Source organism: Megalopta genalis, chromosome 14 (genome assembly GCF_051020955.1).
Source record: "Megalopta genalis isolate 19385.01 chromosome 14, iyMegGena1_principal, whole genome shotgun sequence".
In the NCBI taxonomy this organism is placed as follows: domain Eukaryota; kingdom Metazoa; phylum Arthropoda; class Insecta; order Hymenoptera; family Halictidae; genus Megalopta; species Megalopta genalis.
Window position 1 is genome coordinate 4698518 of NC_135026.1, and position 15529 is coordinate 4714046.

General features: G+C 36.9%; 1 protein-coding gene across 1 annotated transcript in view; it reads left to right on the forward strand.

The window, feature by feature from the left end:
- The first annotated feature begins 2614 nt into the window (after window positions 1–2614).
- The window catches only part of LOC117225697 (uncharacterized), a 58059-nt gene continuing 45144 nt past the window's right edge, over window positions 2615–15529 (forward strand). The window contains exon 1 of the mRNA XM_033479409.2: window positions 2615–3079. Coding sequence (XP_033335300.1) covers window positions 2990–3079 — 90 coding nt within the window. The 5' untranslated portion in view covers window positions 2615–2989. The remainder of the gene's footprint in view (window positions 3080–15529) is intronic.

The following is a 15529-nucleotide window of genomic DNA, read 5'->3' on the forward strand; positions in this document are numbered from 1 at the left end:
GCGGAAACGGAAAAATCGTCGCTCGTAAAACCAACTTCGGGCAAATGTATGCGACGTTGCCGCTGTTACAGCGCGACGTTGCCGCGCGGAAATTGCAGATACGTCGGTTATAATTGAACTGTCCGTGCTGCGGCGAGCTTTGATGGTTTACGGGCAGATTGAAACGAAAAGAATATTGTAGCAATTAAATATTGATATTTTATAGTGATCTGAGACTCGTTATTTTAATATGCGTAAATAATTTATGTATGGGAGTTAAATCATTTAAATGACAAAATGCTTCTTCAATAGCCGGATTTTTAGGTAAAAAATAATTGTCTGCGTTAACAAGTGGGAACAATGTTTATAACGTATGCAATATTTTTACAATGTTTACAATATTTACAACGTTTATAATGTTTACGACGTTTGCAATATTTACAATATTTACAACGTTTACAATATTTACTACATTTACAACATTTACAATATTTACAACGTTTACAACGTTTACAACGTTTACAACGTTTACAACATTTACAATATTTACAATATTTACAACGTTTACAACGTTTACAATATTTACAACATTTACAACATTTACAACATTTACAACGTTTACAATATTTACAACGTTTACAATATTTACAATGTTTCCAAGAAACAAATCATATCTTCCTCTCAACAAAAGAAAATTTAATGCAAAACTTTTGTTACACAATTACAGCTACCTAAATCACTCTAAAAATATAACAAGCCGAAAATGATAAAACGGCAGCTTAAAAGTCTTCATTCGTTCTTGTTGCTCGGTCGACCAACTTTTCCCGCAAACTTTCCGATGCTATTCACAGCACCCTGGTTGCTCAATAAGTTTAACGAATAACGTTTTTGCAACAGTGTTTGAAGCAGCAACTTCCCAGAACCAGTACCAGCCGCGGTCTAATTGACATAATTCCAGGCAGCGTAATCGTTACGAACTTCCGAAGCTTTAATCCTTAAAGCGGATGAGCCGTCTTGCGAGTCGATACGTGCACCCTCCTACGCAGAACGATCCTCAGAAACCCGGAGACCCTGAGCCCCACCGTCGTTAACTCCTATACTAGGTTCAATCGATAGCGAAAACCGCGTTGGTGTATTTTCACGAAGCGTTTCTAGAAAACCGTGGATCCAGGCGAATTAGGGTCATCGTCCAGTGATCCGCGGCTTTAAACCATTACGAGGGTGCGTAGTGGAAGAAGATGACTTCGCAGCGGTCAAAAATCGATCGTTGCCGAATTATCAGCTGGAAAATAGGGTGGACATGTGAGCGAATGAACTGGCTATTCGGTATTGTAGTACTATTGAAATCGATAGGTCGTGGAGGATGTAATTGAAGAATTGAAGAATTGAAGAATTGAAGAATTGAAGAATTGAAAAATTGAAAAATTGAAAAATTGAATAATTGAATAATTGAAGAATTGAGGAATTGAAGAATTGAGGAATTGAAGAATTGAAGAATTGAAGAATTGCAGAATTGCAGAATTGAAGAATTGCAGAATTGCAGAATTGCAGAATTGCAGAATTGAAGAATTGAAGAATTGAAGAATTGAATGATTGAATGATTGAAAGATTGAATGATTGAATGATTGAATGATTGAAAGATTGAATGATTGAATGATTGAATGATTGAATGATTGAATGATTGAATGATTGAATAATTGAATGATTGAATAACTGAATAATTGAATAATTGAATAATTGAATATAATACACAGCAGAAACTGAGTTATAGCTTTTTGTCCAGTTTTAAGTGCTTTCATTCCACTGTCCCGTTGCAATGGATGCGCGATTATTATGTCTGAGATTCAATTCTCAAAGTTCAACATTTTGAAAATATAGTTTCCTACCCTTCAATCGATATCCATCTCTCGTAATCCACAATATTAGCCACCCTAACAGCATTGAATTAATATTTTGCAAGAAACATGGCAATCTAAACATCGGCGAACGATTTTAAATAAATTATTAAACCTCATAAACACGTGACCGGTTCCATAGAAAAGCTTAAACAATTACGAACGACAAATTCGTAATCTTTCAACAAACGGACAAGTTAATTATTTTCGAAACTTCCAACAATTTTTCAGACATTTTCAATGATCCGACAATGTTTTCCACAAAACGATTCCATCGAAATTCTAACAAGGTGCATTATCAGTGCATAACATTTAACGTATCTCAACTTAAAATCTTGCAACGAACTATTTTCTACGAAAGCATGATCGAACCAAACGAATGTTAATACATTTTCGACGCGGCATATCGTAACGTTAAATCGACGAATAAAGCTCAAACCATTTCGGCCCCCAAGAGCTTACGCTTCCATCGCACCGGCGTATCGGTGCGAAGGTTCGCGAAGGTTTCGCGTGCCGTCGAACCGGTCGATACGTCAGCCGCCTACGTTATCACGCGGTATGTTGCACAGTGCTGGCCTCGCACGGCGGGCCGGCGTAGCGGCGCGGTGGATCGCAGTTGGCGGAGACTTGAATGCGTGTGGATCGATATACATCGGAGGAAAAGGGAATGGCCGCCGCAGCCACGATCTATCCCCACCAAAATGCTGAACACCTGAGCGTCCCTGGGGGCAGTTCAGGAGGAACAGTCATTATTGCGGCAGTATAACACTCGCCTCCAGTTCTCCACGACGAACGATCGAGTTTTCGCGGGACAGCGGGCCGGACCGTAGATCGCGAGACACCGGGACCACGGCCTTCGCGTGTCCGACGGCTTGTCAAGGAAAGAAGCCGCGTGGCCGCCACGGGAAAACGCCTGCCGCGCTCCCGCACACCGTACACCGCGACACGCGCGTATATACGATGCGACCGTTCTCGTTCAATCACGAAAATGTGACGTGAGACCGCGGGCGGACAGAGAGAGAGAGAGAGAGAGAGCGAGAGAGAGCATCGTGGCCAAGAGAACGTGACAGCCGCCGCAGACGGTCGCACAGTGTTCGCGCGATACGCCGCCGAAAATGACAGTGGGAACCAGCGATATTCACGCGTACGCCAGTGCGCTTGTGTCGGTACTGTGCCTGGCCCTGGTGGCGCTCCGTGTCGGCGAGGTAAGTCCGTCACTGTCCAGGAGATTCTGCTTGCCGAGCACCGCTACGCGAGGACACGCTTCAAGGCGAACCGAGCAGGAACCGAGGAATACAAACACGCCGGATCCAACGCTCGGTCCTAGTCGAATGTCACGTTCCGCAGATATCGGTTTCCGTGGTACAACGTTGATACATTCTTACGTGCAATTATTTCGTTCAATTTCATCTGTCAGATATCGTATGCAACGTTACGAAATTCCAGTGCACTTTGCGCGGTTATTTTCGTGTCGGTCCGGGCAGAAATTATTTTGTCACTGAGAGATTTTGTTGAATCGTACGGAGGGGGAACATTGTTGCTGTCGATACAATGCTGCAACATCTACTTTGTCAATTTTCAAAATTCCAGTGCACTTCGTGCAGTTATCGTCGCATAAGTCCGGGCAGAAATAACTTTGTCACTGCGAGATTTTGTTGAATAATATGTACAGGGAACATTGTTGCTGTCGACACCAAGTTGCAACATCTACATTGTCAATACCAAAAATTTCAGTGTACCTGTTTATTCATTATTTTATCAGCCTGGATAACAATGATGTTATCACTGCAATATTTTATTGAAAAATACATAGAAAGAACATTGTTGCTGCCGATACAAAGTTGCAACAACTACATTGTTAATTTCCAAAAATTATAGTGCATCTGTTTATTCATTATTTTATCAGCCTGGGTAACAATGATTTTGTCACTGCAAAATTTTATTGAAAAATACCTAGAAAGAATATTATTGCCGTCGATACAAAGTTGCAACATCTACATTGCTAATTTACAAAAATTCCAGTGTACCTTATTTATTCATTATTTTATCAGCCTGAGTAACAATGATTTTATCACTGCAAAATTTTTTTCAATAATATGTAGAGAGAACATTGTTGCCGTCAACACAAAGTAGTAACATCTACATTGCTAATTTCCAACAATTCCAGTGTACCTTATTTACTCATTATTTTATCAGCCTGAGTAACAATGATTTTATCACTGCAAAATTTTATTGAAGAATACCTAGAAAGAACATTGTTGCTACCGACACAAAGTTGCAACACCTACATTGCTAATTTTCAAAAACTTCAATGTACCTTATTTACTCGTTATTTTATCAGCCTGGACAACAATGATTTTGTCACTGCAAAATTTTATTGGAAAATACCTAGAAAGAACATTGTTGCTGTCAGCACAAAGTAGCAACATCTACATCGTTAATTTCCAAATTCAAATGAAATTTCTAAGTTCTGTTCACTTATTGTTCTGTCAGTCGGGGCACAGATAATTTTATCATTCTGTCAGATTTTATCGAATCGTATAAATAATGTTGAACGTTGTCGTTATCGCTACAATGTTGCAGCAGCAGCATTGTAAAATTCCAAAAATAAACCAGCGTGCTTCGTGTATTCATTGTCTGGAGAACGGCGATTTATGATACTCGAGTCTGGCCTTACGGCGCATCCCAATTCATTCGTAGCACCGCAACAAAATTGTCGTCGTCCGCACAAAGTTGCTGAATCTGCATTATCAGTTTCCAATATATCAGCGTACACTTGATTTATTCCTCGATTTATTCCTCGTCCTGGGCGAGGATGACTGGCAGCGTTCAATTCTCGTCTTAGTCCGTTGCACAATTGAATTACACACAGCGACATTATTGTTATCAGCATTCGTATTCGTACAAAGTTGCAGCATCACTTGCATTGTCAATTTCTGCGAATGCGTTGCTATCTGTTGGCGCGACATTCAATCAGGATATAATGCGGATTAAGGTATTTGTAGATTAATATCGATATAATGTAGATTGCTGTGTATGTCTGTGTATGCAAATTGAGATCGGTAGAATATGGAGCGCGCACATGTAAAGATGTAACGATGATTAGGGTTGCTACAACGTTGATGCTTCAATTCGGATTCGGATGTAATTTAGATTGATTTTTACGCTCTGTAGATTAGAGTATTATGTAGAGTCGGATGTAATGTAGTTCGATCATGATATAATGTAGATTGTGTCGTGTAGATCGATATTGATACAGGGTAGATCGTATAATGAAGATTAGAGCTGATACATTGTAGATTAGACGGTGTACACAAGAATATCATGTAACTTGATAATGATATAATAACGATTTTATAATGCTGATTGGACTATAATGCGAATTGGTATTAATACAATGTAGATTCATGTTGCTGCAATGTGGATTATAACATGTTGATCAGTGTACGTTGTAGATCAATATTGATAGAATGTAGATTTTATAATATTGATTGAACTATAATGTGGATATACTATAATCTGTTATTGATATAATGTAGGTTGTTAAGTGTCGATGGGAATACAATGTAGATTCATATTGCTGTAATGCAGATTATAAAATATTGATGAGAGAATAATGTAGATTGAGGTAGCTGCAATGTAGATTATAAAATATTGATGAGCGTATAATGTAGGTTGATATTGCTGCAATGTAGATTATAAAATAATGATGGGTGCACAATGTAGATTGCAAAGAGTCGATAAGTATACATTGTAGATTGACATTGCTGCGATGTAGATTATAAAATATTGATGAGAGTATATAATGTAGATTTCATATTGACACAATGTAGATCGCAATGTTTCAATAAGAATAAAATGTAGATTGATATTGCTCCAACGTAGATTACAAAATATTAATGAGTATATAATGTAGATTTCATATTGATACAATGTAGATTGCATAGTGTCGATAAGAATAAAATGTAGATTGATATTGTTCCAATGTAGATTACAAAATATTGATGAGTATATAATGTAAATTTCATATTGATTCAATGTAGATTGCAAAGTGTCGATAAGAATAAAATGTAGAGTGATATTGCTGCAATGTAGATTATGAAATATTGACGAGTATGCAATGTAGATTGATATTGCTGCAGTGTAGATTACAAAATATTGACGAATATATAATGTAGATTTCATATTGATTCAATGTAGATTGCAAAGTGTCGATAAGAATAAAATGTAGATTGATATTGCTCCAATGTAGATTACAAAATATTGATGAGTATATAATGTAGATTTCATATTGATACAATGTAGATTGCTAAGTGTCGATAAGTATACATTGTAGATTTCTATTTCTGCAATGTAGATTATAAAATATTGACGAATATACAATGTAGATTAATATTGCAGCAATCTAGGTCACAAAATATCGATGAGTATATAATGTAGATTTTATATTGATTCAATGTAGATTGCAAAGTGTCTATCAGCAGAAAATGTAGATTGATATTGCTCCATTGTAATTATAAAATATTGTTGATTGCTCAATGTAGATTGATATAACTGCAATATAGATTATAAAATATCGACGAGTCTACAATGTAGATTGATATAATTGCAATATAGTTATAAAATATCGACGAATCTACAATATAGATTAATATTGCTGCAATGTAGATTATGAAATATCGACTAGTATAAAATGTAGATTGATATTGCTGCAATGTAGATCACAAAATATCGATGAGTATATAATGTAGATCGATATTGATACAATGTAGATTGCAAAGTGTCTATCAGAAGAAAATGTAGATTGATATTGCCACAATGTAGATTACAAAATATCGACGAGTCTATAACGTATCCTGGCATTGATACAACGCAGATCGCAAAGTGTCGATAAGAGCAGAATCCATATCGATATAGTTGTAACGTAGATTACAAAACGCCGATGGTAACGTCGATAAATTGATACTGGTAGAACGCAGATTTTATCAATGCAGACTATCGGCGCGTCGCGCGATATTCAATTACGATTTCATCTCATACGGCGTCCTAATTGAACGTTACAGAAAATCATTCTCGTCAATCCGCGTTCTCCCGAGGTTCCCCCGTCCCTCGTCGACTCCGCCGTGCAACAATCTTGCAGCTGCGTCCACCTGTGATCGCAATCGAACACCATCGAACACTGCCAGGACCACGGATTCCGATTTCTTCGTTCGTTATCGATCCATTGTACGAAAACCATTGATCCGTCTCCGCGACATTCGACTCGGAGAAAGCCTCGGCCCGCCGCGCTACAACTTTTGAACGACTTTATGAATGATTAGCATCGAGATCGCGAGGTCGATCGCACAGATAAAACGGCCCGACCCGGCCCGAAATGATTCTTTATCGATAAAAGCTCGCGAGCGATCGAACAGATCGTTAACAGCTCGTCGACGTTGATCCACCGTCGCGATCTATCGATCGAACGACCACGAGATTCGGTCGGAGCGGATCACACGGATACGTTTCGAGAGTCCCCGATAAATAAACGACTCCTGAAAAATGCCGGACACGCGCGATCCGCTCGTCCCACGGCGAACGCGGTGGCACGGGAACACGCGTTCGCCGATAATAAATCGGCGCGACTCCAGCTGACTCATTCATTCGCCGTGTAAATGCTCTGCTCGGTTCGGCAACCGTGTCCTACGCGCGGCGCGGACTAGAATTGTTCAGATGGGTATTAATTTGGAGCCGAAATTTTGGTGGCGTTAATAATTAATTTTTTAGTAATAGTTTTTAGAATACTTTTTTTTTGACGTGGTAGCAAATGGATTTTCAATAATGGTAACAAATAATTTTTTTTGGTACCAAATGGTACCCTAATCATGGTACCAAATAATTTTTTTTTAGTACCAAATGGTACCCTAATCATGTTACCCTAATCGTTTTTCTTTAATGGTACTAAATATTTCTCCAATGACGATGCGAAATGATTCGGTAATTATGCTAACAAATGGTTCTTCGATGATGGTACCAAATAATTTTCTAATTATGATGCGAAATAATTTTGCGATAATGGTACCAAATGGTTCTTCATCAGTGATGATGCAAAATATTTTTATGATCATGCTACCAAATGGTACTCAAATGGCTCCCTAATTATGGTACCAAATAGTTTTTTGATTATGGTACCAAATGGTTCTCCAAAAATTGTACCAAATGGTTCACCAATGATGATACAAGATAATTTCATAATCATGCTACTAAATGATTCCTCCATGATGATACCAAATAATTTTTCAATGATAGTACCAAATGGTTCTCCAATCATGATACAAAATGATTTTATAGATATGCTACCAAATGGTTCTCTGATAATGGTACCAAACAGTCATAATATAAAATGATTCTATAATCATGCTACTAAATATTGCTCCAATTATAATACAAAAATGATTTTACAATCATTCTACCAAATGTAATCATTCTACCAATCTAGCAAGTGCTGCAATAATTGTATGAAATAATTTTCCAATCATGGTACCAAACGGTCATGATACAAAATGATTCCATAATCATGCTACTAAATAGTATTCCAATTATAATTCAAAAATGATTCTACGATCATTCTATCAAATGATAGAATAATAATGATTGCAATAATAAAGGTCCAATAATGGTTCCAAATAATTTTCCAATTATGCTACCAAATAGTCATGATACAAAATAATTCTATAATCATGCTACTAAATAGTGCTCCAATTATAATACAAAAATGATTCTACAGTCATTCTACCAAATAGTGCTCCAATAATGGTTTCAAATAATTTTCCAATCATGATACAAAATGATTCCATAATTACGCTACTAAATAGTACTTCAATTATAACACAAAAATGATTCTACAATCGTTCTACCAAATGGTAGAACAATAATGGTTGCAATAATAATGGTCTAATAATGGTTCCAAATAATTTTCCAATTATGCTACCAAATAGTCATGATACAAAATGATTCTATAATCATGCTACTAAATAGTGCTCCAATTATAATACAAAAATGATTCTACAATCATTCTACCAAATAGTGCTTCAATAATGATACCAAATAATTTTCCAATTATGGTACCAAACAATCATAATACAAAATGATTCCATAATCATGCTACTAAATAGTACTCCAATTATAATACAAAAATGATTCTACAATCATTCTACCAAATGGTAGAATAATAATGGTTGCAATAATAATTATTATTATATTATAATATATTATAATAATAATTATTGTTATATTATTATATTATAATATATTATAATAATAATTATTGTTATATTATTATATTATAATATATTATAATAATAATTATTGTTATATTATTATATTATAATAATTATATTGTATTATATTATATTATATTTTTTTTATATTATATTATATTATATTTTTTTTATATGATATTATATTATATTATAATAATAATTATTATTGCAATCATTATTGCAAGAATCCAAACACTTTTCTAACGAATCCTATCAAATGCTTATCAAATCACAGTACCAACAGTTCTCCAATCCCGCCGCCGAATATTTCCGCAATCATTTCACCAAAGAGTTTTCTCCTGCTCGAGCTCAGAAAGCATCCACCCACGCTCCCCTCGCAGCCCGCCGCCGGCGACGGAGACAAAGAAATCGAAGGAATGCCTTTGCGCGAGAGTTCCCGATCGTGGAAAATTTCGTTCTCGTCGTTACGCAATTTACTGGCGCGTGAACGCGAAGACCCGGCCGGGAAACGGTACGGGCAGCGCTCCGCGGGATCGTGAAATTGCCTCGCGGAAAGAAGGAGCCGTACAGGAATTCGGGCCGCCGCCGTAATGCGATATTATACAGCAATATCGGCAACGAGTTACGGTAACGGCTGTAAAACTTGCTTTTCCACATTGTTCGCGATCCGGTAAAAGCGTTCGCGGCCTGGCCGCCGCACGAATTCAGGTAAATCGGCGTGGCGCAGATCGTGGTTCCAGCTGGCCAAAAGTCGCAACGCCCCGATGCAAATTAGCACTTTTCGCTCGCGCTTACGCTGTTTTAACGCTGTGCTTATGGAGATGCTCGAAACTATCCGTTCTGTAATATTTGTTCCGAACTTAGCGCGATTTGCGGCCTACGTTTTTGCTCGGAAATTGTTGAACAAGATTTTCGTTCGAAGCAGACGTTACGGTAGAAATTCGAATATTCGAATTTTGGAAATTCATAGCTGAATTCTTTTTATTTTCCGTTAATTATTGATACATTTATTAGTTGGAAGCAGCAGAAATCTATATAATAAAAATTGTGGAGGGGAAATTCAGTATTGAAATTGAATTCGGTTGCTAAAAAATTGCAACAATAATTTAATTAGTATTATAGTATTATTTTAATTGTATTAGTATTAGTATTTAATTAGTATTACAATAATTAGTATTATAGTTTGACCGTGGTTTTTTATGGAAAATACAAAATTGTCATAATTGATTGCAAGATGCAGGAACATAGATAGATATTTATTTCTGTTTTGAATTATTCTAATGAGTTAACGGTGATACAATAATAATTGCAAGTTGCTTAAATATTTTTGCTGTATTGCAATTCATGCACTAATATTTGCAATAAATACATAAAATTTGCAATTGAATTCTAACTGTACCACAAATATATTTTTTATTATACACTATTTCTTAGAAATTATATTCTCAAAATACAATACAATGAAAATACAATACAATTAAAATGAAATAGAATAAAAATACAGTAGAATAGAAATAAAATACAATTAAAATGCAGTAGAAAAAAAATAAAATACAATAATAATACAGTAGAATAATAATACAATACAATAATAATAGAATAGAATAAAAATACAATACAATAAAAATCGAATTATAGTATGCTACAATTTCCATAAAAAATTACAATTCCAAGAATACAAAAATGTACAAAACAATCTCAATCGGATATCGACTCGAAATAAAAATCACCATAATTCCATTGCAAAATTCAATAATACTAAACAGACATAAACACCTAATCACAGTACATTAATACAGAGTCCATAAAAGGTGCTTAAAAAATTCATACTCCTCTAGATAAGGTACTCAAGACACGGCCAATAACGTAGAAGAAAATGCGTCGACTATTATATACATCGAATTTTGGCCAGCTGGAATCGCGTTTCGGACCGGCTCTCGTCTTCCCTCCGTTGCTCGCCGGCGCGTTTCTCTCTCGCCGGCTGTCGGAGAGAGCCGGTCCGGCTCGCCGTTCCCGCGGCGAGAAGCGGTGCCGGGGAATGCGTGTGCAGCGGGTGGGCCGCGGCCGCAGCCGCAGCCGCGCGCGCTCCGATCGTTTCGCCCCGAAATATATTGAGCGACGAAAAGCGGCGGGCCCCGGCGCGGCGGCCGGCTCTGCCTATTACCGGCTGGAATGCGGGGTGCACACAATGCCCCGGGAACGGCACGCACACGCGCAACCGCCGCGAGCCTCGCGACGTACGTGCGGCGAATCCGTGAACCGCGCGGCCCGGCCCGGCCCGGTCCGACGCGACGCGACGCGATGCGGCGCGCGCACTCACGATCGACCCCGTGTGCGCGACCGATTGCCGGAATTAGTGCACCGTCCGCGCTGATTTAGGGAAATGCGGGAAACGTGTGCTCGCGCGAGCACCGTCGCGATTTTGAAACGCGTTTGCGGATCTGGGACTTACGAAACATTATTCGAACATCGTACGAAAGAACTTTTAGCGCGCGGAAGCACAACAGTTTTATTCGAGACGGTTTACATAATTTTTGTTTTATTTGTTAAATGAACAATAATATCGCAATTTTTTGTCATTCTATTGCCGAGCAAGCTTTTGCGAGCGCGATTGCAAGCTGAGTGCGACTTTCAATGCTGTGCGCGTGTTTTTTGTGGTCGGGTCAATATTGACCCGGGCGCTGCGCCGTTAGCGTGAATTTCAAGGAACGCGGTGGGCGGGGTTTTTGATTTGTAGGTCTTGTGGTTTTTGATTTTATTGTAGCAGCTGAGTAGACTGTTTCACCGAGCATAGCGATCTAATGTGACGAGAGAATTGCACGATATTGCATCAGTATGCATTTCGTAGAAATGCACATAATGCATAGAAACAGCAAGGACGCGAACACCTTGGAATCGATGACGAGCGATCGTATAACGATCGATGAAATCTGGGCCATTGTTGAATTTTAATGAACACTTTGACTACCATGTCGATGTTATTTTTCAACAAATTTGTCGATTAATATTGCCATTAGTTTTTCTGTATTAATCTCGAATATTAAGTATCCTGAGAACGTGGGAACATTTAAGAAACCATCGATATAGCCGATCTTAGTTTCGTCAATTTTAATTTCGTTAAAACAGCATTTTTAATTTTTGAGAAATTTATTATTTTTTATTTTTTAATTTGCATTGCATGTTGTAAATTTGATTAGGATCCACAGAATGAGATGACATCAAAAAAGCAGTCAGGAAGTTTATATATAATATTTTAATTTCATTGAAACAGTATCGTTTAATTTTTGCGAAATTTTTTAGGCATAGCATTAATTAATTTGCATTGCATGTTGCAAATTTGATTAGGATCTACAGAATGAAAAAACACGAAAAAAGTAGTCAATGTAGCGTGATGTAATTTTACGAACTTTAATTTCATTGAAACAGCATTCTTTAATTTTACAATATTTTTTTTAGACGGTCATAGAAGTCGTGTATAAAATATTATCACTGTTTAAATATTGAGGCAGCATTAGCATAAAGTCGTGCATGAATCGTTTCTGCACTCTGAACGATCGGAGCAGGTGACGCAAGAGATGTAGAAATTCGTTTCGGAGCAGAGAAGTCGCCGATGGCCAGTTTTCGTCCGGGCGAAAAGGAACAAAAGGGCTCGGGGCTGCCTTTCATTTTGACTGTCCGAGGACGTAACGCTTAATAATTAAGTATCTTTCTTATATCGACCAATATAATATATATATATATGTCTGTTGCACATAATCGAATTTGCATTCGAAATTTGAAATTCTGAATAATGCAAAAGACAGCCTTTCGACGGAGGACCAGTCTGGAAGAGGCATGCATATATTAAATGCACAGAGTGTCCCGAAATGATTTTCGATGAGGATTGCAGGTGTGCGCAAACGTACGTGCTGATTGGACGGTCTCGTTTTATTTCACATGACTGGTAGATAAAGTAGCAACTTCAAACAAGCAATTTCGGATAAAGAACTTCAAACGAGCAACTTCAAACAAGCAATTTCTAAGCAGCAATTTCAAACGAGCGACATCAAACAATTAATTTCGAATAAGCAACGTTGAACAAACAATTTCGAATAAGCAACTTCAACCAAGCAATTTTGAATAAGCAATTTCAAACAAGCAATTTCTAAGCAGCGACTTCAAACAATTAATTTCGAATAAGCAACGTCAAACAAACAATTTTGAATAAGCAACTTCAAACAAGCAATTTTGAAGAAGCAACTTCAACCAAGCAATTTTGAATAAGAAATTTCAAACAAGCAATTTCTAAGCAGCGACTTCAAACAATTAATTTCGAATAAGCAACGTCAAACAAACAATTTTGAATAAGCAACTTCAAACAAGCAATTTTGAAGAAGCGATTTCTAAGCAGCAATTTCAAACGAGCGACTTCAAAGAATTAATTTCGAATAAGCAACGTCGAACAAACAATTTTGAATACGCAACTTCAAACAAGCAATTTCAAACAAACAATTTCAAACAAGCAATTTTTAAGCAGCAATTTCAACCGAGCGACTTCGAACAATTAATTTCGAATAAGCAACGTCAAACAAGCAATTTTGAATAAGCAACATCGAACAAGCATCTTCGAACAAGCAACGTTAAACAAGTATATTCAAGCAAGCTTATTTGAACAAGCATCGTCAAGTAAGCAATTTCAAACGAACAACATCATATAAGCAATTTTGAATAAGCAACATCAATACAAGTAACGAATCCCATAGTAAAAGGTCACAGGGTATGCACCGAGTACCGCAGTTACCGCGCGCAGTGCAAGTGCCGAACGATACAATGATGCCCACACAGCCTCGGGGCCTGGTACGCAGCTGCCCGCGGACCGAACTTTGACTTAATTAAAAAATCCGTTTAACAGGAAGCTGGCCTTGCCACATGCGAGGCTATCTGCGCCGTAAATCGTAGATGGGATTCATTCGGGTCCACCTATATAGGCCTCGACGATCGTCCGAGCATGATCTTCTTTACGAGTCAGAGTGTTCGGTCCTACGTGAAAATTCGGGGCAATATGTATTCGTAAATTAATTTACTTCACATCTGGGACACCCGATACATTTTTAAATACCACGCGAACTGACCCATCGATTGATAAATAAAAGCGTAAAAGCGTAAAAAAAATTTCTTATAAAATAAAATATAATATTTGATACAATACAATATAGGATAACATATAATACAATACAATACAATTATAATTACAATTACAATTACAATTACAGTTACAATTGCAATTACAATTATAACTACAATTACAATTATAGTTGCATTTACAATTACAATTACAATTATAGTTGCATTTACAATTACAATTACAATTATAGTTGCAGCTCCAATTATAATTACAATTGCAATTACAATTACAATTACAATTACAATTACAATTACAATTACAATTATAGTTGCAGTTCCAATTATAATTACAATTACAATTACAATTGCAACTGCAATTACAATTACAATTACAATTACAATTACAATTACAATTACAATTACAATTACAATTACAATTACAATTACAATTACAATTACACAATTACAATTACACAATTACAATTACACAATTACAATTACTCAATTACAATACAATACAATACAATACAATAAAATATAGTATAATATAATATATATATATATACTATACAATATAAAATATAACATAATTCTCTATTGACCATAAAATTTCCTTACACGTTTCTCCGTTTCAAATCGTTTCTGTAATTAATTACGGTAAAAATTGTATATTCTCCGTTGTATCATTTTACGGTAAAAACGATATTTTTAAAAAGTTCAATTATTACATTGAAAGTGCCGCAAATATATTTGCAAAAGATCAAAATAGCGATAAAGAATATGCTCAGAATCGGTGCGTCAATTAACGATAGAATTAATTGTAAATATTGTTTCAATTGGGAGAAGGCAATTCGACGGATTTTCAGATTCGTAGCGTAAAATTATATTTACGTACACGCTTAAATACGGCAATGTTTATTAAGAGTTATATTTACAGTTACGCTTAAAACGAGGATGCGTGTTACCGGGCGAAGTTATCGGGGACCGTCGATATGCCCCGGAAAGCTCCGGTTTACATTCGAAGGCAACTTTGCGCAAGCCCGCCGAGAATTTTAATGGCGTTCGCCGTGGATCGAGGCGAGGCCTCCCCGGCGAATTAATTGCAAACGCTTGTACAGACTTGTCGAGAATTTTAATTGTCCTCTGCCGGCGATACGCGTAATCGAGGGCAATACAGGGATCCTCTAATAGTAGGTGGCCTTATTAAGCGCCACGGTCCCGCATACACATCGATTTAGCGTTTCTTTATTAATATTGATGAGCCCCGATCGTGTCGCCGTGAGTGCCCGA